The sequence below is a fragment of the Mus caroli genome, unplaced genomic scaffold (genome assembly GCF_978045245.1).
Source record: "Mus caroli unplaced genomic scaffold, Mus_caroli_1 scaffold_8, whole genome shotgun sequence".
Taxonomy (NCBI): domain Eukaryota; kingdom Metazoa; phylum Chordata; class Mammalia; order Rodentia; family Muridae; genus Mus; species Mus caroli.
Window position 1 is genome coordinate 102,379,129 of NW_028227263.1, and position 26,090 is coordinate 102,405,218.

At 53.3% G+C, this 26,090-nt stretch overlaps 3 protein-coding genes across 11 annotated transcripts in view; 2 read left to right on the forward strand and 1 right to left on the reverse strand.

Moving 5' to 3' along the window:
- Ap2a1 (adaptor related protein complex 2 subunit alpha 1) overlaps positions 1-940 on the forward strand; it is a 30,186-nt gene extending 29,246 nt beyond the window's left edge. For both annotated transcript variants that reach the window (XM_021166122.3, XM_021166121.3), the window contains 3 exons: positions 1-70; positions 196-330; positions 500-940. In XM_021166122.3, coding sequence (XP_021021781.1) covers positions 1-70; positions 196-330; positions 500-577 — 283 coding nt within the window. In that variant the 3' untranslated portion in view covers positions 578-940. The remainder of the gene's footprint in view (positions 71-195; positions 331-499) is intronic.
- Fuz (fuzzy planar cell polarity protein) lies at positions 928-5,239 on the reverse strand. 3 transcript variants are annotated; one of them, XM_021166125.3, is made up of 11 exons: positions 4,937-5,239; positions 4,631-4,752; positions 4,296-4,380; positions 3,963-4,031; positions 3,662-3,766; positions 2,623-2,820; positions 2,451-2,546; positions 2,214-2,320; positions 2,067-2,131; positions 1,919-1,993; positions 928-1,180 (listed from the first exon to the last, which is right to left on the reverse strand). In XM_021166125.3, exons 1-11 carry the CDS (start codon positions 5,045-5,047, stop codon positions 966-968), a joined length of 1,248 nt encoding a protein of 415 aa, XP_021021784.1. In that variant the 5' UTR covers positions 5,048-5,239; the 3' UTR covers positions 928-965. The 3 variants fall into 3 exon arrangements, with proteins under 3 accessions (XP_021021784.1, XP_021021782.1, XP_085697910.1); XM_021166123.3 differs by having other exon boundaries at positions 3,948-4,031; XM_085841784.1 differs by lacking the exon at positions 4,937-5,239 and having other exon boundaries at positions 3,948-4,031; positions 4,579-4,697.
- Positions 5,240-8,927: 3,688 nt separating this feature from the next.
- Med25 (mediator complex subunit 25) lies at positions 8,928-24,831 on the forward strand. 6 transcript variants are annotated; one of them, XM_021166698.3, is made up of 18 exons: positions 8,930-9,347; positions 9,434-9,479; positions 9,668-9,792; positions 15,607-15,705; positions 15,976-16,096; positions 16,380-16,542; positions 16,674-16,804; positions 16,967-17,054; positions 17,131-17,324; positions 17,625-17,756; positions 18,330-18,415; positions 18,489-18,546; positions 18,647-18,754; positions 20,455-20,643; positions 20,927-20,998; positions 21,095-21,313; positions 21,461-21,638; positions 23,310-24,831. In XM_021166698.3, the coding sequence occupies exons 1-18, from the start codon at positions 9,037-9,039 to the stop codon at positions 23,573-23,575; spliced, it is 2,586 nt and encodes an 861-aa protein (XP_021022357.1). In that variant the 5' UTR covers positions 8,930-9,036; the 3' UTR covers positions 23,576-24,831. The 6 variants fall into 6 exon arrangements, with proteins under 6 accessions (XP_021022359.1, XP_021022357.1, XP_021022358.1 ...); XM_021166699.3 differs by having other exon boundaries at positions 8,932-9,347; positions 17,628-17,756; XM_021166701.3 differs by lacking the exon at positions 23,310-24,831 and adding an exon at positions 22,061-22,189 and having other exon boundaries at positions 8,934-9,347.
- The last annotated feature ends 1,259 nt before the right edge of the window (positions 24,832-26,090 follow it).

The window sequence follows — 26,090 nt, forward strand, 5'->3', positions numbered from 1 at the left end:
CCCCCTGCAGGAGGCACAGAAAATCTTCAAAGCCAACCACCCGATGGATGCTGAAGTTACTAAGGCCAAGGTGAGAGAGATGGGCTTTTACCCGGTGCTGGCCGCTGGGCGGACCAGTTCTCACCCCTGAGAGTTTAGCCTGGAGTAGGCTGGAGGCTTCTCAGCTCTGCTTCCCTAATACCCATGTCGTTGTAGCTTCTGGGGTTTGGCTCTGCTCTTCTGGACAATGTGGATCCCAACCCTGAGAACTTTGTGGGTGCTGGAATCATCCAGACGAAGGCCCTGCAGGTGGGGTGTCTGCTTCGGCTGGAGCCCAATGCCCAGGCCCAAGTGAGTGCAGAGGGTGGGCCTCCCTGTGACCTCGCCTTCCCTGGGAACCCTGCCTTCCCTGCACCTAGCCCTCCTTCCTGTGCTTCTCATTAACTTCTCCTCTGTCTTTTTTTACCTACCTTACCCCTCTGACTTTGTACCTTTGTCGGGCTCTCTCCTTTGCACACAGATGTACCGTCTAACCCTGCGCACCAGCAAAGAGCCTGTCTCCCGTCACTTGTGTGAGCTGCTGGCCCAGCAGTTCTGAGCCCTGGACTTGCCCTGGTATATGGCCAGTGCCAGGCAGCCCTGGGATGGAGGCAGCTGTGGTGGAGGGGGACAGCGAGGGGCCCTCCAGTGGTGACAGCAAAGAGCCCGGGGTGGGGGCGCCTGGGAGCTCCCTCTGGCCTTTTGTATTTTATTTTTGTTCATCTGCTGCTGTTTACATTCTAGGGGGGGTCAAGGGAAGCACCCTCCCTCCCTTGTCCCCCGAAGCACAGAGGGGAGAGGGGCCAAGGAAGTAGGTACCTCTCCCCCCCTTCCCCGTCACCCTCCCCCTTCCTCCCTTTCCCCATCCAGGGGCCGTGTATTATTGTGAGCGAATAAACAGAGAGACGCTAATATTACCCCAGCTATTGACTGCCCACCCTGAGTGATCAGAGGAGCGGGGTGAGGGTTTGCAGAGTGCGGGTGGCCAGGCTTCGCAGCCCGTGGGTGGGGGTCTGAGGGGACAGCAGCAACAGCAGCAGCCGGAGCCCTAGCTGCACAGCCACCAGCTGCCACCCCATGCCTGGCCCTAGCACGAGATAGCAGGCTCTGGGCGTCTGGGCTGCGTGGACTGTGTCCTCTTGTTTCTCTGCAGGCCCCGGTTCTGAGGAAGGACAGAGAGGACTGTGTTGAGCAGCACAGCTTCCTCATTGGGCCCAGTACCCCTCAGCCCGGCCCATTCCTCCACAGTAATTCCCAGATCAGCCTCTTCCCGCCTAGCCTTGCTGTCTTCCTATGACCGCCGTGTACTCACAGACCTAACGTGCAGTGGACCCCAAGTGCCCTCAGCACTGGTGTCACCCTCCAGAGGATCACACCCTACCCTCAAGTGCAGGCCTCCAGATTTGCATACTTGTGAGGTCTTTATCCGACTGGGCACCGTTAGGTCCCTGCCTCTGTCTCTTGGGGCCTTAGGGACCTGGGACAACTTCCCAATGTGGAGTCTGCAGGCTCCTCACTTGCCTCAGCTTGAGCAAGGCTCTGCCCAGCACTGTGGAGGGTGACAGGAGTGGCTGCTTGAGCGCTGCCACCTAGCCATTGCTCAGCGGTTAGGATCACCAGAACTGACAGTGCTTGCCTAGGAGGCTGGAGCAGTAAGTTGTCAGGTCTTTGGAGGTACTGGATAGCCCAAGTGGCCTCAAACTTGTGGTCATTCTGCCTTGGCCACAGTAAGGCTGACACTCCAGGCATGGGACAAAATGCCCAGCCTGTGCTTACTGTGAAAACACTGACTGAAGAAGAAGTCTGGGATTTAATAAGATTGACAGGAGCAACTCCGGCATGTGGTGCATTCTCGGCTTCAGGGTGTACATGCCGTGTGGGATCCATGCCCACCACTCACCTGGCGGGAAGTGGGTGGTGGCCACCAGCGTGTAGAAGTTTCTAAGGAGGCGCCTGCGCTGCTCAGGGGAAGGCTCTAAAGAAGAGGGAGCACCTTGACGAGGTGGCCTCTGGCTCACAGCCCTCCCATTCACTGCGTCCCCACACACCTTTATCCTTGGAGGGTTCCACGGTAAAGAGGCAGCGTCGCAGTTCCAAGTGGAGTAACAACAGACTGGGGGAAAGCACTATCAGGCTGTGGGGAACCGGCAGATCAAATGGCCTTCCCGGCCCTGGGCCCAACCATTGAGCCTTACCCAAGAATATCGCTGTGTAGCGGGAACCCTTCGGGAAGCGCCCTAGGGCCCAGCGGCAGGCAGGCCCGGAGGGGCTCCAGCAGAGGCTGCCACCAGCGTTCCAGCAACTATGGGGGTGAGATGGGGAGCGAGGTCAGGGCTGGTCCCTAGTGGCGCTTGGTTGGCCAGGGCCTGCATGCAGCAGGTGGCGCTCGTGGAGGGGATGCACAGGGGCAGCACAGCAACAGTCCGCCAAACCTGTGGGTCCAGCTGGCCGAGGGGCGGGCGCGGCCCGCACAGCAGACACAGCTCCAGGCCCCGCAGCAGCGTCAAGGTCAACAACCTGTGTGGGACCTGTAGCCGGGCACAATTTTAGGGCTAAGCATGGTCCCGCCCCGCTGGAAGCCCCGCCCTGGTCCCGCCCACTCACCGTGGGGCTCCCGTGGGGCAGATACACTGGGTAGTCGCGAGCAGCTTGTGGTGGCAAAGACCCCACCAGCCAGGGGAGTAGTACAGCTTCAGGCATGCCTAGGCGCCACCAGCCCTCCGTCGCTGCCACTACTCGGCCTGATACAAGCAGGCTGACAAAGGCTGTGCCAGTGGCCTCCGCAAACCCTGAAAGGGTTTCCTGGTGAAAAGGTCAGACTAGATGTCATAGGGCAAGGAGGGACCTTCCCGGCTAGGCAGGGAGGGGAAGAGCAGCCATGAGACCAGAGACACCTTTCTGTGAACGAGAATGCTTTAACCTTCCTGATCAGTCAGCGTTCTCAATTCTCCATACACTTATTTTATCTGTTTGTTTGTTTGCTTTTTAAAATTTATTTCTCCTTCAGTTATGGGGCTGCTCCTGCCAAGTCATACTGAATTTTTGAGTCACGTGTTCACTGAGCTGCCTAGGCTGGCCTTGAACTTTGCATGCTCTTTCCCCAGCCTCCAGAGTAGCTGGGGTGACAGGCCTGCACCAGGAGATCCCGGGATGCCAATAGTTATAACAACAGCATCTACAACTTGCTGAGAAGGCACAGTCCTGACCTATGGAAGCTCTGAGGTCAGGACATGCTGCCAGGAGAGGCATAACGTTAGGAAAGGAAGGTTGGGCAGGCCTGGTGGAGCACGCCTTTAATCCCAGCACTCAGAGGCAAAGGCTGGTGGGTGTTTGTAAATTGTAGGTTGGAGGTCGGCCTGGTCTACAGAGAGAGTCCCAAGACAGCCTGGGAGCCCTGTCTTAGAATGGGGTGGGGCAGATTTGCCGAGACAGGATTCCCTGCAAGGCAGGAAGGCAGGGTGCTTTGTGAGGCCGAAGCTGCAGGACAGGAGGCAAGCAGTCAGTGTACCCTGGTGAGAAAGTTCCAGGTAAAACTTGATTCCAGGATGATAAGAGGGGGTCAGGACAATGTCCAGAGGGAGAAAACAAAGGAAGGTTGAGCAGAACCGTGGGGACACAGTTATTTCTATAGCTGCCCCAATACCTGCATGGCAGACCCCTCTGGAGGAATGACACAGTCCACACACTGGGTCAGGTCTCCGATGAGCTCTGAGTTCCCCAGGAAGCTGTCAATGAGACAGTAGCTGGCCTGGTAGAGGAAAAAGGAGGCATCTAGGACCCATGTGGGCCAGATCAGCCCAGAAAAACCTGAGGCCAGCTCCAGGGTTAAACACGCTCTCCAAGAACCCAGGGCCCATGCTTTCCCCATGCATACTGGGAATTGTAGTTCCAGACAAATGGGCTTGACTTAGGGATCGAACGTCACTCACATCCCACAGCCTCACCCTCAATTCTTTCTTCAGTCTTTCTACATTCCGGATATTGGTCAGCTCCTCAAGTCCCACAATGAGAACCTAGAAGAATCACATAGGATAGTGGGGTCCTTAATAGGATCTAGTCAAAGAGAGGACAGTATTTGGATGGGTGTTGAGAGGAAGGCCAGGTCTGGATCCCTGTGTATGAAGGAGGAGGTCGGGCTCCTGGACTCCTAGGTATGAGGGAAGAGGGCTGATGTCTGGATGTCTGGGTGTGAGAAAAAAATGCAGGTCTGGACTAAGGAGAAGAGGCTGGGGGTGCAGCTCTCTTGAATTTTGGAGAAAAAAAGGGCCCAGTCTCACCATGGCCCCAAACACCATGTGGAGCATTCTTTCCAGCCTCAGCTCAGAGGTGCCCTCCTCAGATGACAGAACAATGAGGGTGATACTGTGGGGAGGAAAGAAGAGAAGCAAGAATGAAGTAGAGGTCAGGCCTGGGAAACGGAGCCAAGCGCTTCAGCGTCTCCCGGCTATTCATTCCTACACTGCTGGCTACTTCCTGACCGGATCGCAGGGATCAGAGAGGGTGAGTAGCTTATCAAAGATTCCCACAGCCAAGTCACCACTGGCAGGGCTCTGGGGTCACCTAAGCCAGGAACCACTGCCCAGATCTTGGTTCCTTGCTCCCGCCAAGGGACCTGTCATGGAAGTTCTTCCACACTACGGTTGTGTCTTCCGTTCTTGCCGAGTTCAGTTGCACATCCAGATTCTGGCCGAACATGTGGACTCCATTGAGAGAGCCGATGACAGAGAAAGGAAGCTGAAGAGTGGGGAAGCATTGAGACCTCACTGTCCTACTTTGCCGTCTCCCCACATCCCCCCCCCCCAAAGTTCTTCAGGAAACCAGGCTTATTAGTCCCCTAAAGGCTCCGAGCCTCTACTCCCTGCACGGTGTGCCATCCCAGCTTCCCAAACCCCAAGACGCAGGAGTCGAATGCCCCCACCTGTTGACGGGAGGGGGCGCCGCCGCTGCTACTCCGACAGAACAGGGGAACCCCGCTAGAGGCTGCGAGGCACAGCAGATGCACCGCGCTTCCTGGCCCCTCATCCCCCATCTGGAAGCCCGCACCCGACAAGTCACCCCCCTGGAGACTCTCGGTGTGGATCTGGGAGCATGCGGGTAGTCAAAGCAAGTCGGTCTGCCGTTTGGAGCCGCCAGAGGGCGAGAAGCCGGATGGCCAAATTCCTGCCTTCATCAACTCAGCCCCTCCAACAGGATTCTTTTCCCGCCCCGGCCGGAAGTCATCATGACCCTAACAAAGATGGCGACAAGAATTGCTTGCCGAGCGTTCAAGTTGTTCCTGGACAGCTTCACATCTTTTGTATAACGAGAATGAAGAATCTAGTTTGAAGATGGTGGTGGTGTTAAGGTGTTGCCTACAAACCTTCATGTGTGCTGTGATAATTTACGTGCTAATTTTTTTTTTTTTAAACAACTGGTTGAGGATGGGGACAGTGCTAAGGCACTGCCTGGCAACGGCAGCGTGGCCTTTCATTCCATAGTGGGAAATACCCTGCCCCAGTCAAAGATGGACGTATGCTCAGGCGTTGCCTAGCAACCACCATTCACAATAATTTCTGTTTCAAAACTCCGAACCGCTGTGCCACCGTCTCCCTCTCATTTTTCCAGAATGGTTTGAACCAGGCAGTGTTGCCTAGTAACCACCAAGTGAGTTGGTTGTTTTTGTTATTGGTGAAAGGCAGAAGAAAAGAGAACGTTTTCCAAAATCATGAAAACCACGTAATTTCTGTAACGAATTAATGCCTATGATGGTGTATCGTGTCGAAAGGTAAAACACGGAAAACTTTGTTCCATGCAACAGTAGAAGTTAGCACCCAGGTACCAGGACAGATTTTCACAGATATAATCACTGTACTATCACTTCCAAAGCTTTCTTCTTCCAAAGGATGGCTAGGAGCCAGTGAGATGGCTCAGCACATCCCAGGGCTTGCCACGAAGACCTGAGAAGCCTTTAACCCCTGGAATCTTCATGGTAGAATAGAGAGCTCACTCCACAAAGCTGACCTCCGTACACATGCCATGGCACACACACTATAAGGATCAAATTTTATTTTCTAGTTTAAAATAGTATGGCTACAGCTTCATGTCTTTATTTTCTACTTTCTGGGCGAGTTGCAACCTGTAGGCCTGGTTGGCCTGGAACTCAGGGCAGCTGTTTGGCCTGGAATGGCGAATGCCAGCCACCTTCTTTCTCTTTGCTTTCCTTTCTTTCTCTCTCTCTCTCTCTCTCTCTCTCTCTCTCTCTCTTTTGTTTTGTTTTGTTTTGTTTTGTTTTGTTTTTTGAGACAGGGTTTCTCTCTCTCTCTCTCTCTCTCTTTTTTTTTTTTTTTTGGTTTTTCGAGACAGAGACAGGGTTTCTCTGTGTAGCCCTGGCTGTCCTGGAACTCACTTTGTAGACCAGGCTGGCCTCGAACTCAGAAATCCGCCTGCCTCTGCCTCCCAAGTGCTGGGATTAAAGGTGTGTGCCACCACGCCCGGCTTCCTTTCTTTCTCTTTTGTTTGCTGTTGTTTAGTGTATTTTTGAGACGTGGTCTCATGTAGCCCATGCAGACCTGGGACTTGCCATGTGTCTTTGAAATTCTGATTCCTTTTTCAACATCTCAGTCTCCTTCCTTTCTTTCTTTCTTTCTTTCTTTCTTTCTTTCTTTCTTTTCTAGATTTATTTATTTATTTTATGTATATGAGTACACTGTAGCTGTACAGATGGTTGTGAGCCATCATGTGGTTGCTGGGGTTTGAACTCAGGACCTTTGGGAGACCAGTCAATGCTCTTAACAGCTGAGTCATCTCTCCAGGCCAGTCCAGCACCCATCTCAGCCCTTCTAATGTCTTTTTATACTCTTTTGTTTGTTTGTTTGTTTGTCAAAACAGGGTTTCTCTGTGTAGCCCTGGCTGTTCTGGAACTTACTCTGTAGACCAGGCTGGTCTCGAACTCAGAAATCCGCCTGCCTCTGCCTCAAAGGCATGCACCACCACTGCCTGGCTATATTCAATGTTTACAAGTGCAAGGAATTGAACAATTTTTCCACCGACAAATATTAGATTTCTCCTTCTGTATTTTAAATGATACAATAAAACAAAATAATTTTTTGAGACAAAATCATGCTGTGTAGCTGGCCTTTGTCCTTATGCTCAGTTCTCTCCATGTTGCATTGCCACACCCTGCTGAGTTAGCAGTTTTACCTGCTTGATTACTCTATGTCTGAGAGCAATTGCTTTGTTTATTAAATTAAATAATTTAAAATAATTTATTTATTTTTATTTCATGTGCATTGATGTCTTGCTTTAATGGATGTCTATATGAGGGTGTTGGATACCCTGGAACTGGAGTTGAACTGCCTTGTCGTTGCTAGGACTTGAACAGCAGTCTGCTAAAAGAACAGCCAGTTCTCTTAGCTGCTGTCTCTCTAAACCCTACAAAATAATACTTTAAAGTAACTTTTTTGGATGTTGTTTTTATTCTGGGTTTTATTTCCTGTAGTTCCTAAGGAATATTTAACTCTGTATATGGAAGAAACGGATTCGTAGAATAATTTTAAAATGTGTGCATGGTTGCACAGTCCCTTAAGGCCAGCCTGGCCTACTCTCCCCTATCTCCTGCCAAGTACACAAATAAACAGATAGATATACAGATAGATAAATGAACCCTTAAAAATTCTATGCATGCTTTTAGTTCCAGCACTTGGCAGACAGAGACAAGAACATTTTTTGAGTTCACAGCCAGCCTGTTTTACAGTGAGCTTCAGGACAGCTAGGGTTACACAGAAAATTTTGTCTGAAAACAAAACAAAACAAAATTCATCGTGGAAAATTGTAATTTTGGGGTTAGCATTGGGGTTAAAAAAGCTTGTTCATGCCAGTGGTTGGGTGGTGTGTTCCATTAATCCCAGCACTCCAGAGGTAGAGGCATGCAGATCTCTGAGTTCTGGGAGGCTCCACAAATTTGCAGAGCAAGTTCCAGGACAGCCAAGGCTAACACAGAGAAAGCCTGCCTTGGGAGTGGAGGGTGAGGAAGAGATACCAAAAACCAAGGTCTGGGGCAATGTCTCAGTTGCTAACCTGCTTGCAAATGCAAGCAAGTGGGCCAAGTTCAGATGCCCGCCACCTACGTTTTGAAAAATCGCTTGTGTCTTTTTTTCTTTCTTTTTCTTTTTTTCTTTTTTTTTTTTTTTTTTGTTTTTCGAGACAGGGTTTCTCTGTGCAGCCCTGTCTGTCCTGGAGCTCACTCTGTAGACTGGTACTGCAACTCAGTCCCACTTGCATCTGCTGTACACTGGAATTTAAGGCGTGTGCCATCGCGGCTTTGTATCTTTCTACATTAGTACGCTTTATTTAGTAAATTTCTGTCCACACATAATTTTCCAGATCATTTTATATTCACTTTAGCTTATGCTGTTAGCTACAACGCTGAGACTCAGTTTCCTCGACTATACCAGACATTACTATTGCACTATTTTTATATATTTAGTATTATTATTTTATTTTTCTTCCTTTCTTTCTTTCTTTCTTTCTTTCTTTCTTTCTTTCTTTCTTTCTTTCTTTCTTTCTTTCTTAATAAGGAATGTATTTTCTTTGATTCTGTTTCTGGCTTCTTTCCCAGAAAACAGAGATTAGGTGTTGCCTAGCAACCCCCATTTAAATTGGAATTCCCTTCTTTCCCAGCAAAAACAACTGCTTTGCTTCCAAGTCCTGGGCAACTTTACAGTGTTGCCTAGCAACGTCGTTTCCGATGATGTGATTGGACCGCTCTCTTTCATCGGTTCCCGGTCAGAAAGAACAGAATTTATTAACTTAATCACTGTGTGAGACCACAACGGATGGGTACGCGTTGCCTAGCAACCGGATTCCCCGACCATCCCTTTAGCCCGGAGTCGGAAACTAGATTTCGACTCCAAGATGGTGACCGGATGTGCCGTTTTTCGATTTATTTCGTGCTTGATGTTGTGCGCAAAAGTTTGCTCGATTTCAAGAGGCCCTTAAAGGGGCTCGTTGTGCCCATTCTGAGAGTTTCGTGTTGTTGGTATGCCCCAGGGTAGAGATAAAGCCACGGCTCGCAAGATGCCCCGCACAAACATGGCCGTATCAGCATCAGCAGAAGCTGCCAGACGTCCGGCGGGGGTGCGCGCACCGCGCAAGCGCACTTCTGTTCGTCCCGGGACGGCGACGGCGTCAGCGGCGCTGGCGTCGGCGGCGCGGGGCATGGTCCCCGGATCCGAAGGCCCGGCGCGGGCCGGGGGCCTGGTCGCCGATGTGGTGTTTGTGATCGAGGGGACAGCAAACCTGGGGCCGTACTTCGAGGAGCTCCGCAAGCACTACCTGCTGCCTGCCATAGAGTGAGTGAGCGAGACCTCTCGTCGCCTCCCGCCGCCCTAGCTAACCTAAAGCTCGTGCCGACCCCGCCTTTCCTCCGTCTTTGCAGGTACTTCAACGGGGGACCCCCTGCGGAGACGGACTTTGGGGGAGACGTGAGTGCGCGGCCGAGTCGCGGGATGGAAGCCGGTAGACCCCTGTGTCTGAGGGAGGAAAGATGGGTTTAGTCTTGGGTTTGAGAGAAGAGGGGCTCAGAGCTTATTTCTAAAATGATCTGAAGTTGGGATGGCCTGTTCCTTGTCAAAGATCTCAGTTGTAAAGTTCTTCTGTCCTTTCTTCCCAGTATGGTGGAACCCAGTACAGCCTTGTGGTGTTCAACACAGTGGACTGCGCTCCAGAGTCCTATGTACAATGTCACGCACCTACCAGCAGTGCCTATGAGTTTGTCACCTGGCTCGATGGCATCAAGTGAGCTATGCCTCCATTTGGGGCAGGATGGGGACCCCCCCCCCCAAGAAAGACTGTGGGCCTGTGATTGAATAGTGCCCCGCGCTCAGCAGAACTCAGTGTGGGTCCCTACAGTCCGTGTCTCAGTGTGCAGTTACTGTCAGCTTCTTCTTCTTTCTAAATCTGTACTTGTCTGTCTACTCCAGAGGAGTCTACAGGATGGGTCTGGGCCCTGAGAGCTCCTTATGTGGTTGGGTCACAGTTTTCAGTGTAGCCTTTTTTGTTTTATTTTTTTTTATTTTTTTTTTTTAAAGATTTATTTATTTATTATATGTAAGTACACTGTAGCTGTCTTCAGACACACCAGAAGAGGGAGTCAGATCTCATTACAGATGGTTGTGAGCCACCATGTGGTTGCTGGGATTTGAACTCTGGACCTTCGGAAGAGCAGTCGGGTGCTCTTACCCACTGAGCCATCTCACCAGCCCCTTGTTTTATTTTTTTCTAGACAGGGTTTCTCTGTGTAGCCCTGGCTGTCCTGGAACTCACTCTGTAGACCAGGCTGGCCTCGAACTCAGAAATTCACCTGCCTCTGCCTCCCAAGTGCTGGGATCAGAGGCATGGGCCACCACACCCGGCACAGTGTAGCCTTGAATTGCTGATCCGACTGCTTCTACTTTCTGGTTGCTGGGATTACAGACACCTGCCACCATGACCAGATTGTAGAGCCAGGCAGCCTGGAGTAGAGTCGTGGCTTCTTCCCAGATAACTCTCTGACTGCCCGGTCCTGGGGTCCTTTGTGCTGCCCGTTTCGTATTTGTTCTCTGTGCTCTTGACTATCTGTTGCTGTATAACGTATAACGGACGGGTGGTTTCCCCACTCCCACCCCACTTTTAAGGATTTCAGACTGCACAGTTGCTCCTCATGAAGCCATCTGTATGTCAGGAACTCAGGAGGATAAGCCAGGCCGTGTGTGTTTGGTCAGGTCTCACAGGGCTGTGTTCTTCCACTCCCTGGCATGCCTGAAAGAGCCCGGGCCGTGAGGCCGTGATGTCTATGATGGCTGTTCTGCGGCTGTGGACACAGTCTTAGTTCCTTGCTGGCTGTTTGCCATCATGCCCTGGCGTAGAGCAGAGTGATGCCCAGATTGGCAGCTGGCTCTGCTTAGAGTGAATGAGTGAATCCAGGGGGCAAAGAGGAAGCCACCAGGCTTTTTGATGACCAAGTGACACTCCATCACTTTTGTCACCACTTGTTTGGTAGGTGAGTCTGTCCTGGTCCAGATAAGAATGGGTGACCAGTGGGATCCCTGGGGACAGACCACCAGAGCTGTGTAGGGTGCTTCTGCCCAGCACACAGTAAGCAGTGCATGAGTGCCCGCAGTTTCTGCTTGCCCTGTTCCTGGTCTTGGTTTGCAAATGAATAACAGTGTAGATTGGTGGGCACCAGAAGGGTCGAAGGGGCGCTGGTGCTAATCTCGCCATGTGGATTCCACAGGTGGGTTGTGGTCAAGGTTCATATAGCGGTGCCAATCTAGATCCTGCTTTGATGAAGCAGGTGTGTGTTGAATGTCTTCTTGTCTGCTGTGTTCCAGGTGTGTGTGTGTGTGTGTGTGTGTGTGTGTGTGTGACATGGTAGGTGGCATGGAAAGCTGACCTGTGCCCTGTCCCACCCCCTCCCCGAAGTTGTTACGATTAGAGTTAGTATAAAGCCAGCCTTCCCATCCTTGACATTGTTGACACTTTGCACTCAGATTTTTTCTTTTTTTTTTTTTTTTTTGGTGGTTTTTCGAGACAGGGTTTCTCTGTATAGCCCTGGCTGTCCTGGAACTCACTTTGTAGACCAGGCTGGCCTCGAACTCAGAAATCCTCCTGCCTCTGCCTCCCAAGTGCTGGGATTAAAGGTGTGCGCCACCACGCCCGGCTGCACTCACATTTTTAAAACAGATTTTTTTTTTTTTTAATTTAATGTGTATGAGGTTTTGCCTATATGCATGTATATGCAACACTTGTGTCTAGTCAGTCCTCTTTGAGACCCAAAGAGGCCATCAGATCCTCTGGAACTGGAGTTACACAGTGCCATGGAGGTGTTGGGACTGCAGCCTGGATCCCCTGGAAGAGCAGCCAGTGCTCTGAACACTGATTCATTTCTAGGCCCTTAGTCCGGTTTAAACACCACACAGTCCTTTCCATCCTCCTGCCTCAGCCTCACCCATGTTAGGTTTGCTTGTTTGAGCTGCTATACCTAGATTGGATTATATAAATCTTTTCTTTTATTTTTTAACCCACTCATCTCTCTGTCCCCTCATATCCACCCACAACACTTGCAACTTCCCTTCCAAAATAAAATAACAAAACAAAACAGTGTTGATGATTTTGTCTGCATGTATGTCTGTGTGAGGGTGCCAGACACTGTAACTGGAGTTATGGACAGTTCTGAGCTGCCAGCTGCTCTGGAATCTGAGCAGCCAGTGCTCCTAACCAGGGTGCTATCTCTCCAGATCCCAAACTAGATAAGTCTTTGTTGGGAGGCCTGTCCTGGGTGCTGAGCCACATCCTGACCCTGCGAGAATGTCTAACAGCCTTTACCTGCTGGCTGCCAATGGCATCCCTAGAAAGTTATCTTCAGGCATTGTAAAGTGTCGATGTCTTCTGAGAACTTCTGGGCTAGATGGAGGAACCCCCATCTGGAGTTCTGGGAAGCCCCAAGGCCCTCATTGCTGCAAATCAGGGTTGGTGCATACGAGGATTCCACCATATCCACCCACAACACTTGCAACATTTGGTCAGATGTGAGTTGGGGAGCCAGTGCCAGCCAGCTCCATTCTTGTTGGCTAGTAAATCTTCTGGGCATGTTTCTGTGTGAGGAGTCTTCTGTGACGTTTCATATCAGCCAGTTGTCCTCTGTTTCTGTGACCTAAGGCTTCAGGAGATGCTAGCCATGTGAACCATGAGTGATGGCTACGGGGAGCAGCTTCAGCCAGACTTGAGTGGTGTCGACTGTGGGAAGAGTGGCTTCTCCCTTAGGGGAAAGGCTGGACAGGACACTGTGGCATTCACTTCTGCGCTTAGAATCCTGTAAACACGAGTGCCCCCATCTTGGAGGCCTCTGCTGCTGCTTGGCATTTCAACATCATTTAACTCTCCCAGGATTGCTATGTTGCTCAGGGCCTGTGACTCATGTCCAAGATGTTCTGGGCAGGACAGGAATGGGAGTGACAGTGGCCGGGCTGGTACCTGCTTAGGAAATCTCACCTGCTGTTGATGGTGCTGGGAGACAGGGCGGGACGTGCTGGACAGTTAAGTGGCTGTGCTGCTAAGAGGTAGGCTTCTGATGTTACATCTCCCTTCTGCCAGGAGCCGGTCTCCCATAGCTAATGGCTTTGAGTCAGAAAGAACAGGGTGCCTGTGTCACAGCCCTCGGCTGACAGTGCATTTACTCACTCGTGAAGGTGTGCATTTATTCACTCGTGAAGGTGTGCGGCACAAATGCTGAGTGGTCGTGAGGTGCAGACACTGTCCTGGCCCTGTGGAGCTGCTGATCACACTCACTGTGACCAGGGCCTCTGGGGCAGGGCGTAATGATGGACAAAGGTAGCTGAATCAACCTGGGAGCTCTTTTAAATGTGTGTGTGTGTGTGTGTGTGTAAACTCTACTTCCCACCCTGCAGGAGTTGGCTCTGATTCAGCACTGGGGGTTCTAGGGTTTGAACTCGGGTCATCAGGCTCGGCAGCTCTGTTTTTATCTTGCTGGGAACCCAGCCCAGGCCTTGTGTTGGGAGGCTCAGTGTGTTACCACTCATTTGTTATCTGCGTTGGAGGGGGAGGGGGGCTAAGCAACCACTTTGCAGTGAGGTGCAGGCTGAAAAGCCAACCAGGCTGGCTCCAGGCCAGTTTCCTCTCCAGTGCAGACTGTGCCACCACCCGGGTTTGTTTGTTTGTTTGTTTTTTAATTTAAAAGTTTATGATTTTTAATCCCAGCACTGGGGGGGGGGGGTAGAGGCAGGCGGATTTCTGAGTTCGAGGCCAGCCTGGTCTACAAAGTGAGTTCCAGGACAGCCAGGGCTATACAGAGAAACACTGTGTTGAAAAACCAAAAAAAAAAAAAAGTTTCTGGTTGTTGTGTGTGTGTGTGTATGTGTGCGCACCGTGCCGTGTCCCTGGCCTCAGAGACATTGTTGTTTCTGACTTCTACATGAGGTTCTCTGGATCTGGACTTAAAGATGGTTGTGAGCTACTGTGTAGTAATTGAACCTGCATTCTCTAGAAAAGTAGCTGGTGCTGTTAACTGTTGAGCCATGTATAGACCTGAGGCTTTGAGTTGGTGGGGTCAGGTGGTGGGCTTCCTGGAGGAGGGCAAGCTGGGCACATGTCAGGATAGATAAGCTGGGTTTTCACCTAATCCAGAATGTAGTAGGTTTGGGGGAGTCTGGGCAGAAATACGTGCATCAGTTACTCTGCAAGCCTGTCAGGCAGAGGACAGGGACAGGAGGGTAGGCCCAGCTAAAGGCTTTGCTGGCTGGACAGTCATTTTATTCATTTACCAATTATTTCTACCATATGCCTTTTATGGGCCAGACAGGTGGGCCAGTCTGGGAACAAGAAATGAGAGGGCCCAGACCCTGTCCCTGTCTATAGGGAAAATGAGGGGCAGACATGAGACTGTCACATTTTAGCAGTGTAGGGCTAAGGCGGCCATACAAGTCAGCCCAAAGATTGTGGTAGCATCAGTTGTGCTGGAACAAAGGCCTTTCCCCCAGGATACCATGCAGAGGGACACCGCGGGTGGGTTCCTAGGTTGCCGTGGACAAGTACCAGAAACCAGGTTCAAAAACAGTATGGCGGCTGCAAGTCCCAGGTCACAGTGCTGACTGAGTGGGAAGGGCCTGAAACTCTGGGGAAAGGCTCCTCCCCGGCCTCTCCAGCTGTAGGTGGCCCTGGAGCTCTGCGGCTTGACCTTCCTGTGGACTGTCCACATCTCGCCACCTTCCCCTTTTCATAGGCCTGGAGGTCCTGTGGATGGATTGTACTTCCCTCTTCCATTACTGGTGTAGAGCCTGCTTCTAGGAAGCTAACACTGCGCCACTCTGAAGTGCATTTCACCCATGGCACTGTGGAGGAAGCCGGAGCCTGTCTCGTACTAGTGCTTCTTCTAGCAGTAGGAGATTGAGGCTGGAGAGATGGACGGCTCCGTACTTAACAACACTCACTGGCTGCTTTTCCAGAGGACCGAGGATCGATTCCAGGCACTCGTGTGAAGGCTCGCAAGCACCTGTAACTCTAGTTTCTGGGGATCTGATTCCCTTTCCTGGCCATTTTAGGGCACCAGGCGTGTGCATGGTGTACACAAACACATTCAGGCAAAACACCATATTCATAAAATAAAAAGAAAGTCTAGTGGCACACACCTGTAATCCCAGCACTTGAGAGGCAAAAGCAGGCAGAGATCTGTGAGTTCAAGGTCAGCCAGGTTTACACCGTGAGTCCTAAGTCAGCCCAGACTAAATTGTAAGTGACACCTTGACAAAACAAAAGAAAAAGAGAAAAGGAAATAAACCAGTGAGGCAGATGGCCCATTCGGGAGGGGATATTAGGACAGTCAGGGCATTGGGCCACCTGGACTGGGACGCCCAGAGGCCATGTTCAGAGTCCTGGCTCCTCCTGCTCCCCTCTTGATGTCCTCCCTTCTTAGCATCTCTCCCGGCTTGGTGCTCTGAGTCACTGAGTAAAACTCTTAAGGACAGTGTCCTGTCAGTGCAGTGCCTTGTGGGAGGGTCAGGAGGAGTGCTGGCTGGCTGTGTTGGGCACTGGGTCTAACTGGCATCCCTCCCACAGGTTCATGGGCGGTGGTGGCGAGAGCTGCAGTCTCATCGCTGAAGGTCTGAGCACTGCCCTGCAGCTGTTCGATGACTTTAAGAAGATGCGTGAACAGATGTGAGTGTCTGGCCTCCCGGGAAATCCTCCTTGATCCTCACCCTGGATGGGGGACAAGAAGTGGGGTCCTGTGTAGGGCAGGCCAGGCCAGTGCCTGACCAGACACTAGGTGGGGACCTCCTTCCTATGCTCCTTGCCCAGTAGATGAGTTAAAGTTGTCACTAAATCCGAGAGCCTCAGTGTTGTCAGCTGTAAATGACCTCAGAGGGTGAGGACATGACACCCAGTTGCCATGGAGAACCTGCTATCCCATGACTTTGTCCCTGGCAGTGGCCAGACCCACCGAGTCTGTCTCCTCATCTGCAACTCGCCCCCGTACCTCCTGCCTGCTGTGGAGAGCACCACCTACTCGGGCTGCACCACCGAGAGCCTGGTGCAGAAGATAGGAGAGGTGAGGGGAGTGTTGAGTGGGGGGCTGCACCCCTGTGTGGGAGGGAGGGAGGGAGAGAGGGGGAGGCCCACACCTGGATCCTAGGAAGCAGGCTGGGGTCCAAAACCCAAGGCAAAAAATAGCAAAAGTCTCTATGCTTGCTTACAACTGTCCATACTCAGAATTCTGGGTAACCTAAGGCCAGGCTTTCTGTGCCCACGGTGTGCTGTCCCACCACGCGGCACGGGAGGAGACTTAACTCCAGCACGTTCATGGAGGCCATTATTGCTTTCCCCTTCTGCAGCGAGGCATCCACTTCTCCATCGTTTCTCCGAGAAAGCTGCCAGCCCTCCGGCTTTTGTTTGAGAAGGCGGCTCCTCCTGCCCTACTGGAGCCTTTGCAGCAACCAGCAGATGTCAGCCAGGACCCCAGGCACATGGTGCTTGTGCGTGGGCTCGTGCTGCCTGGTGAGGCCTGGGTACTGTATGCGAAGGGGGGGGGGGTTCCTTTCGGTACTCTGTTAACATGGATTTTTGGATATCCCTTTTTCTACCCCCAACTCCTTCTCTCGGGCCTGTGTTGTCTCTCCTGTGCTCAGTTGGCGGCAGCTCGGCCTCAGGCTCTCTGCAGACCAAGCAAGCAGTCCCCCTGCCACCAGCTCCAGCTTCTGCTGCCACGCTGTCAGCAGCGCCCCCGCAGGCTCTGCCCCCTGTCCCACCACAGTACCAGGTATGGATGTAATGGGGGGAGGGGGCAGCTCCTGGGGCCCTGTGGAGATGTGGCCTCTGTGGGGGTGGAGTCAAAGCTCCTGGGTCATCAGAGCTGGGTATTTTGCTTCAGGGTGCAGAAGTACATAGTTCTAGGGACACGTGGTCTTCTTTCATGTGACAGGTCCCTGGGAACCTAAGTGCTGCTCAGGTGGCTGCGCAGAATGCTGTGGAGGCTGCCAAGAGCCAGAAGGCTGGGCTGGGCCCACGCTGTGAGTTCTGGAAGAGGCAGAGGGGGCTTCCCTACATTCTGACCCAGCTCCCCACTCACGCTGGTTTCTCCCACAGTCTCACCCATCAACCCTCTCCAGCAAGCTGCTCCAGGAGTGGGGCCCCCCTTCAGCCAGGCCCCAGCACCCCAATTGGCTCCTGTGCCCCCTGGAGCTCCGAAGCCACCTCCTGCCTCACAGCCTAGCCTAGTCTCAACCGTGGCCCCCGGACCAGTCCTGGCAGCTCCTGCGCAGCCTGGGGCTCCGTCTCTGGTAGGTGGCTTGTCCCCAGCCTCAGGCTGCTGCTGTGCTCACAGTAGATGAAAGGCGGTACCTAGCCTCCCACAAGGGGCCTGAGCTCCACGGTGAGGTGCATAGCTGTGATGTGTACCTCTGGGGCAGGGCTGTGGGCTCCTGGCCTGAGGAACCTGGAATTCTGGGAGTCTGGTTCCTCCTGCTTGGCATGGATGGTCTCAGACATATGGCTAGTGGTCGCGGAGGTCCTTTGTCCCGCCCCTGTAAGGTGTCTACTCCCCGACAGAGCGTGGTCTCCTCATTGCTGTTTGTCCTCAGCAGGCAGGCACTGTAACCCCAGGTGGGGTCAATGGTCCTTCAGCAGCCCAGCTTGGGGGTCCTGCACTTGGAGGGCAGCAGTCAGTATCCAACAAGCTCCTAGCCTGGAGTGGCGTCCTCGAGTGGCAGGAGGTGAGTGGCTCGGGGGTCGAGGGTGGGCTCCCAGAGCACTTAGGATGTGCAGAGGAAGGCTAGGATGTGTGGCCCAGGTCTCAAGCTGGCGTTTAAGAATTATGTTGGAGCCAGGCAGGATGTCCCACCATTCCCAGTACTGGGCAGGCAGAGGCAGGTGGATTTGAGTTTGAGGCCAGTGAGTTCTAGGATGGCCAGGGCTACACAGAAAGACCCTGTTTCAAAAAACCAAAAACAAACAAAACATTATATTGGAGCTCATTGATTGAGCAGTTGTCTACTAGACACAGGCCTCCATCCCCAGTCAGTCAACACGGGCGCGCACACACACACACACACATACACACCCCAAAGCTGCAAAAACCAAAATTTGGGCTTTCAACAGGGTTCCAGATATTGGGCTCTGGAGGATAGTGACTATAAGATGTAGGGCCCAGAAGAGGGACCCAATATTTGTGGGATCTGGGCACTTGAGTAGGGTTGCTGGGAAGATGGGGGGAGGGGTTGTGGGCTTGCGGGAGCTGGTGAAGGTTAAGTCACCAGGCCTTGGTTGAGTCACCCTTTCTCTTTCAGAAACCCAAGCCTGCATCTGTGGATGCCAACACCAAGCTGACGAGGTCTCTGCCTTGCCAGGTCTATGTGAACCATGGAGAAAACCTGTAGGTATTTGTCAGGGGCGGGGCAGGCTCAGCCTGACTGCCCTGACTCTCCTTCCCCTATGCTGCCTTCCAGGAAGACTGAGCAATGGCCCCAGAAACTGATCATGCAGCTTATCCCTCAGCAGCTGCTGGTGAGTCCTGCCCGGCCAGGCCTGCCTGGGCCTCTCGCCTTGTTCCTCACATGATGCTTCCCCTCGCGTGTTGCCCCGCGTGATAGCTGTCTGCTTGCAGACCACCCTGGGCCCGCTGTTCCGGAACTCAAGAATGGTTCAGTTCCACTTCACCAACAAGGACCTGGAGTCCCTCAAAGGCCTCTACCGCATCATGGGCAATGGCTTTGTGAGTGCACCAACCCCTGTCCCCTTCTCTGCCAACTTGGTGAGGGCCCCGGGGACCCAGCCCCAGGAACTTCTGATCCTCGCACCCTGTGCCTTATTGTGGCGCTGCAGATAGAACCTCGTCCTTGCTTAAGTACATGTGTCCTAGGGCCTACTGAGTCCCTGTCCTGTGGTGCTAGTTTTTTTGTTGTTGTTTTTGTTGATTTGAGACAAGACGTACTGTGTAGCAACACCTCCACATGGAGGTCCTGCTGCCCCAGGCTCCCTTGGGTTGCCTTTGTAGGCTTGTGCAGTGGAGCCTGACTTCTCTGCCCCTCTTGTTTTCTGTTGGATAGGGCCTGCCCTCATCTGATCTGTTGTAGAGGCATCTCCTGAACCATCTCACCTTCCTGGGGGCCAGTGGGGTGAAATTTGTGTCTGGGGAAGACACGAGTGCCCGTGTACGTGCTTTAGGCACAGTGACTTCTTGTTTGTTTGTTTGTTTGTTTGTTTTTTGAGACAGGGTTTCTCTGTATAGCCCTGGCTGTCCTGGAACTCACTTTGTAGACCAGGCTGGCCTTGAACTCAGAAATCCGCCTGCCTCTGCCTCTGGAGTGCTGGGATTAAAGGTGTGCACCACCACGCCCGGCCCCAGCACAGGGACTTCTGTGCCTGCTTTTTCCCAGGCAGAGTACTGTTGATCATCAGCCTCCAGCCCTTTCCCCCTGTACTCTCTTTTGTGGGTGGGGGTCAAGCACTTGGGGATCCTGCTGGGGCTGTCATCAGGCCGCTCAGCAGGTCCCAGAGCCCTTGGTGGTGGGCTCAGCAGTGCAGATGATGGATTCTGAGTTAATGTTCCCACAGGGTAACAGGAACTGGTGTTCTTGCTGTAGAACAGGACCCAGCAGGGAGCCCAGTGATGTCACGCCTAGACCTGTAGGTAGAGAGTAGTACCTGAGCTTCTTGGTACCCTGGAAGCATATGGAAGAGGCAATGGCTGAATCTCCTGCTTCAGAAAATGAGAAATGTCCACAACTTCTGGCCAGGCCTCCTTTAATCTGGGCCAGAGTTGGGTCGCTAGGCTGCACCCCCTGTAGGGGAGAGTATTCACTAGCACACCAGCTCCGGTGGCACCACCCGGTTCTGTACTGGACAGTGTGAGCAGCAGCTGCAGGCTGAGCGAACCCAGGTCCTGAGAAGGAAACCATGGTAGCCAAAGACAGTCCCCTGAGAGTCTGAGGGGGCACCCTGACTCCCAAAATGGCTGCCTTGTGATGTTGCTGTCCCTGGTCCATGCTTATGGACACTGGCAGAGAGATAGAGCCACCCTTAAGGGTCTAACTCCATCTTTTCTGGCATCCTCCCCAGCAGAGCCCTTTCCAGTGTGATTGGGGGGAGGCAGTCCAGCGCTGTGCTGAAGTGAGACAAGGAGGTGGAGGCGCTCAGTCAGGGTCACCGTGGGTTTCTGATGTGACCTGCTGTCTTTCCTTCTTAGTAGCCAGCGGGTGCTTCGGTCTTGCTGGGCCCTTTGACTACCTGGTTCACTGCTCACACTCAGTTTCTGTCTTCTGGGGCAGTTGCCAAGCAGACACCGTCCCTCATCTGCCATTATACAGAGAGATCTCCTTACCTCTTGCTCACAGGGCTTGTAGAGTGTTAGAGTGTGAGGAGGGATATCTGGGAGCCCCCTGGTGGGCAGGTCCTGAGAGTCTCTGTCCACAGGCGGGTTGCGTGCATTTCCCGCACACGGCCCCATGCGAGGTGCGCGTGCTCATGCTCCTGTACTCGTCTAAGAAGAAAATCTTCATGGGCCTCATCCCCTACGACCAGAGTGGCTTCGTCAACGGCATCCGCCAGGTCATCACCAACCACAAGCAGGTCCAGCAGCAAAAGCTGGAGCAACAGCGCGGGGTGAGTGTGGAGCCCGGTCAGCTGGGCACTATGGCCTCCTGTCTCCAGACATCTCGCCTGAGTCCCATGTCCCCTGTGTCCTAGCAGAGCAGTCTTAGTCCCTTTTCAGTATCCACTTCAGATTCCTGATATAGGACCCACCTTACAGCCAGGCAGGTGTGGCGCACCTCCTTGATGGTGTGCCCCCAGAAAACGGCACCCTGCTTCTACACACCGGGTCTCCCCGACAGGACAGGGTCAGTCACCGTCCCTCATCTGACTTGTCCTCTCTGTCCCCGTGCAGATGGGGGCACAGCAGGCACCTCCAGGCCTGGGCCCCATTCTGGAGGAGCAAGCGAGGCCCCCGCAGAATCTAGTGAGGACTTGGGTGGGGACTGGTGGGGTTGGGGATGGAGGTGGGTGGACTTGGGGCGGCCACCCTACTGTCCTTCCTCATGCCTCTGTTCCCCAGCTACAGCTCCGTGCACCACAGCCTCAGCCTCAGGGTGCCGTGGGAGCTTCTGCGGCTACAGGGCAGCCCCAGCCCCAAGGTGCTACCCAGGCCCCCACAGGCGCACCTCAAGGTCCTCCTGGAGCAGCCCCTGGCCCACCTCCTTCTGGACCCATCCTGCGGCCCCAGAATCCTGGGGCCAACCCCCAGCTGCGGAGCCTTCTCCTTAACCCAGCACCGGTGAGACTTGGGATTAAAGCAGCAGGGAATTGTAGGTTCTGACCCGGTATCTCTGGGAGGAAGTAGTGGGCTGGACAAGGCTCCCAGGGCGGTGGACCTTCCCGGAGTTTGGACTAGGCCCTCTGAGTCATTCTTTGTCTTCCTTAGCCCCAGACTGGGGTGCCCCCGCCCCAGGCCTCCCTACACCACCTACAGCCTCCAGGGGCCCCTACATTGCTGCCACCACATCAGAGCATGGGGCAGCCCCAGCTGGGGCCGCAGCTCCTGCATCCTCCACCTGCCCAGTCGTGGCCCACACAGCTTCCCCAGCGGGCGCCACTGCCAGGTAAGGGTGCTCCAGGGGAGGACAGGGGTCTAGAGTGGGAGTCCCTGAAGCCACTGGTAAGGACCCTATTACCAAAGGGCCTCCCATAGCTCAAGGGGACTTAAAGGGACATTGGGAAGTTCAGCTATAAGAGCAAGACCTCTTGTGGTGGGTAAAAAATCCCCCAAATCCTTACCTTCTGATCCTGGGGTGCTGGAAGATATCTTAGGGTCAGTGAAGCTACACGTGTGGGGGAAGGGCTCCCGAAGGGTCAAAGGAACGTGTCTGCATTCAGTGGGGCTTAGAAGGACTTCTGGCGTTCCCTGGAGCTTCCTAGAAACCTTACTGCCTTGGGTTCCCAGAGGAAGTGGGATGAGAGGCCCAGGGTCCTCAGTGGCCCCAGGGACCACTGGGAGATGCAGTCCCTTCCCGCTGCCCCCCAGGTCAGATGCTGCTGAGCGGGGGTCCCCGGGGCCCGGTCCCCCAGCCGGGCCTGCAGCCCAGCGTCATGGAGGACGACATCCTCATGGACCTCATCTGAACCCAACACCCAATAAAGTTCCTTTTAACAATGCCCGGCTCCCGTGACTGACGCCCCTAGGGCTGTCTTTGCTCTCGCCTTACAGACTCCCCAAGGCCCCGGCTGGGTGATGCTGGGCCCTGGGATGAGTTGGAGGCAGCATGGTGGGCCTGGTTCTGGGAGACTTGGAGCAGGTGGGCAGGTAGTGTACAGCTCATGTGCACTCAAGGGGTTAGAGCCCAGAATGCCTCTGACCCAGCCAGGGTTCCGAGGAGCCTGGAAGGAGAAGCAGTAATCGGGAGCCAGAAGGACCTAGGTGCAGATAGCCAAAGCCACAGCGCAGGGCCAGCAGGGCCAGCAGGGCCAGCAGGTGGATGCTCCTGGAGCGTGAGCGTTCAGGAAGGGGCGGAGCTGGAGAGTCCAGACTGAGGAGCTGGAGATTTGTCCTGGGCATGCAGGACTGCACAGACTGAGCGGGAGGTGTCAGGAAGCTGTGACGGATTGTAGGAGCAGGGCAAGCAAGAGGCAAGGTCATGGGAGTGTCTAGGTGACACATGCCACACCAGGAAGTCAGGATGTCCCCATGAAAGTGTGTGCTGTTCATGGTTTCACAAAGAGCAGCACTGGGTTCAGTTGAGTGTGGGTGAGTTGGGTAGCTCCTGTCTCGCAGAGTACCCCCAGGCTTCCCCCTGGAGATGGAGTGAGATGTTTGTCACACAGGCACATGTTGTCCTGAGTGTGGTCTGTGCCTGGACCACCACTGCCTGGGTGTGGGACGTCGGTTAATGTGCAGGTGACCCACCCATCCCAGGAGAGAGGCTGCAATCTAGTGGCCCATGGGCCACCACAGATGGGTTTTGTTTGGCCTTCCCTGTGTCAGCATGGCACTTTGTCCTCCCGTTAGCTGTAACGCTCCAGTGAGGCTCACACAGTGTGCAGTCTGTTCCTCTCGATGTGTCAGAGACTGACACTGGGCCCGCCCTTCTGCCTGGCAGTCGTAGCCCCGTCAGTGGGGCTCATGCTCTTGGGTTCGCCACAGTCCCCACCACTCTCTTGCTCTTCCACGGTGAGGCAGGGGCCCTGCCTCAGTCATGGGGCTGGCACCATGGTGGTTGTGTGGTAGCATTCAGAGAAAAGTGAAATCTTTCTTGTACCCATGTCTCCTTCAAAAGTGGCCAAACGAAAGAGAGAAGGAGAGGGCCGCGTGTTTCGAGAAAAGTGGGAGCGAGACTATTTCTTTGTGGAAGTGAAGAGCATGCCTACGTGCTTAATATGCAAAAAAAACGTGTCAGTGCTGAAAGAGTACAACCTGAAGCGCCATTATGAGTCCCAGCACAGTAAGAGCTACGATCAGTACACAGCGCAGAGCCGCGACACACTCCTGCAGGAACTGAAAAGGGCCCTGAGAGCCAGCGAGGCGCTGGAGAGCCAGGAGTAGCCATGCAGTGCAGTGGAAAGAACTCCCGTGTTCTGAAGAGCTGTCATCAAGGCTGTCCTGTGAGCCTGACAAGTGTCTGCAGGCTGAAGCACACAGGAGTGAGGCCTTCCGGATCCACACAGAAACTCCGAGCACATGGCTAGCTTTATTTATTGGTGGTGGTGGCGGCGGCGGCGATATCCATGCAACCGAGGCAGTCTGTGAGGTGGCACCAAGCCAGCCCCTGACTTTGAAGTGACTTTCTCCTGTGCATGCAAACACATCAGAATTCATAAGCACAACTACAGTCCCATCATGGTGACCAGGCTGTCCATCATGGGGGCTGTCCCATACCTCGATCCCAAGAGGCACTGTTTGCAAGGACCCAGGTCAGGTCCTAGTCTCAGTAACCAGGAATTGAGATGCTCAAAGAAACACCATGACGCCTTCCTCGACTCTGGCATTCCTGTACTTGAACTGAGCCAATTGCCTGAGACCAGGACATGCAGGAAATCTGAACCGGTATGTTTGGTTCATTTCAAAGTGTGCAGAGCCGTGCCCTGGTTCCCTGGAGGACAGTTAGAAACTTTTGGTTGAAGTTCCCACCCTTGTGAACACTGAATCTGTCTCAGAAGGGATATTCACGAACAGCTCCTGAATGTATATGACTGTGGTGTGGTCCTGGCAGGTGCATGCCTTTTCGAGGAACAGTGGGACTGCCTGCCTTTGCTGCAGCTTGTTTCTGGAAATGAGAGGCGGCCAGGACCAGTCACCCACACTGTGAGACCCAAGACCAAGTCCCCCGAGGGCCATACTCTACTTGAACCTGAGCTAACACTGGCTAGCTCGCCCTTACGATGATGTGAATGCAGACCCCGGTCCGAGTTGGCAGTGCGACAGGGTGCTTGCAATTCTGCAAGATGGCGAGGTTCCTTTGCCTCTGCCCAGCAGTGTCCTGAGTGGCTGCCCACGCTTGTGACAGTCACTGTTTTCCGTTACATACCTAAATCAAAAACTCCGTTTTAAGGATGAAGGTTGACATTTCACCTGCCCGTCTCTGTCCCAGCCAATGCCAGCACCGACATCTGGGTGAAGAAGGGCAGGTGTCAACCTTCCGATCAAAAGGCACAAAAGAATTACAAGAGAGAAATTTTAATAACTAAATATTTCTATTTTTCAATTTGTATTTTTTCAATTTTGAATTTAAAGTATGAACTCTAGTATCATCCGTGTTTGTGTTGTATTCCATGCGTTCACCATAGCTCAGTAAAGATCCAATTTGATTATCTTTGTGGCCGTGGGCTTTCCTTCTCCCTGCCTATTCCACCCACTTGTGTGACAGCCTGGCCCCTGCTAGCTGGTTCACTTCTGCCCCTGCCCTGGGGCCTGGCTGGGAGGGACTAGGAGTCCTCTTGTCCCACAAGGCCCCTCCCCTGGGTGATTCTCATAAAGTAAAAGAGGCATAGGGGACCCAGGCGCAGCTGAAGCTATGAAGGCGAGGTGGTGGTGTGGCCATGCAGCCAATGTGTGCCCGTGGCTCTGAGATGTGGGGGTGCTAGGGACTGTGGCGAACCTGGAGAGTGCGTGCCCCGCCTGGTGGCCTTCAAACCCAAACCACTACACACACTGAGGACCAAACAAAATCTGCTGTGGGTCTCATGAGGCCATTAGACCACCAGTTTGCGACCTCTGGAAGAAGGAGACTCCAGACCCAGGACACAGCCTCAATGGAGACCCATATGTGAGGGGTGGGCAAGGAGGGGAGAGCTGTTGAAGCAGGCAGGCTTTCTGAAGATGAACTAAATCATCAATAGGAGGAGAGACAGCAGTTTGTATGTAGACCAGGCAGAAGTTTGGAAAATGTGAGATTGTCCTCAAAACAAGTTAAGCATGGTTGTGGGGGGCTGGAGAAAAGGCTTGGCTGTTAAGAGTGGGTCTCGCTCTTGCACAGGACTAGAGTTCAGTTCGCAGCACCCATATCATGGGGCTCACAAACACCTGCAACTTCAGTTCCAGGAGGAAGAGACGCCTCTGGCCTCCGAGGACACCTGCACACACGCATACACACAGAAAGAAGGCTTGAGGCTTGGCCTTGTCCTCCCAAGCCCACCAGGTGTCGGTATTCCCTGCCCAGAACTCCATTTAGGAGAGCACGGGATTGTGGTCCCTGACCAAAACACACTCTTCAAGCCAATCAAGGCCAAACTTCACAACACAAACCAGTTAGTTCCGACTGGCAAGGGAACCTGGGAAGGGGGACCTGGTAGAGCCTTGCAATGTGCTTGGTTTGTGTGGGAGTGTGTGGGAGTGGTCTCATTGTGTATGGCTGGCCTCGAACCCAGACCTCTACCTCCATTCCCTCCTGACTGTCCAACAGGCCAGATGGAGTCGGTGCATACCTTTAATCCCAGCGTTTTTGAGGCAGAGGCAGGTGGATCTCTGAGTTTGAGGCCTGCCTAGTCTATGGAGTGAGTTCCAAGACAGCCTGGGCTACACAGAGAAACCCTGACTGAAAACAGATTTAAAGAATAAATAA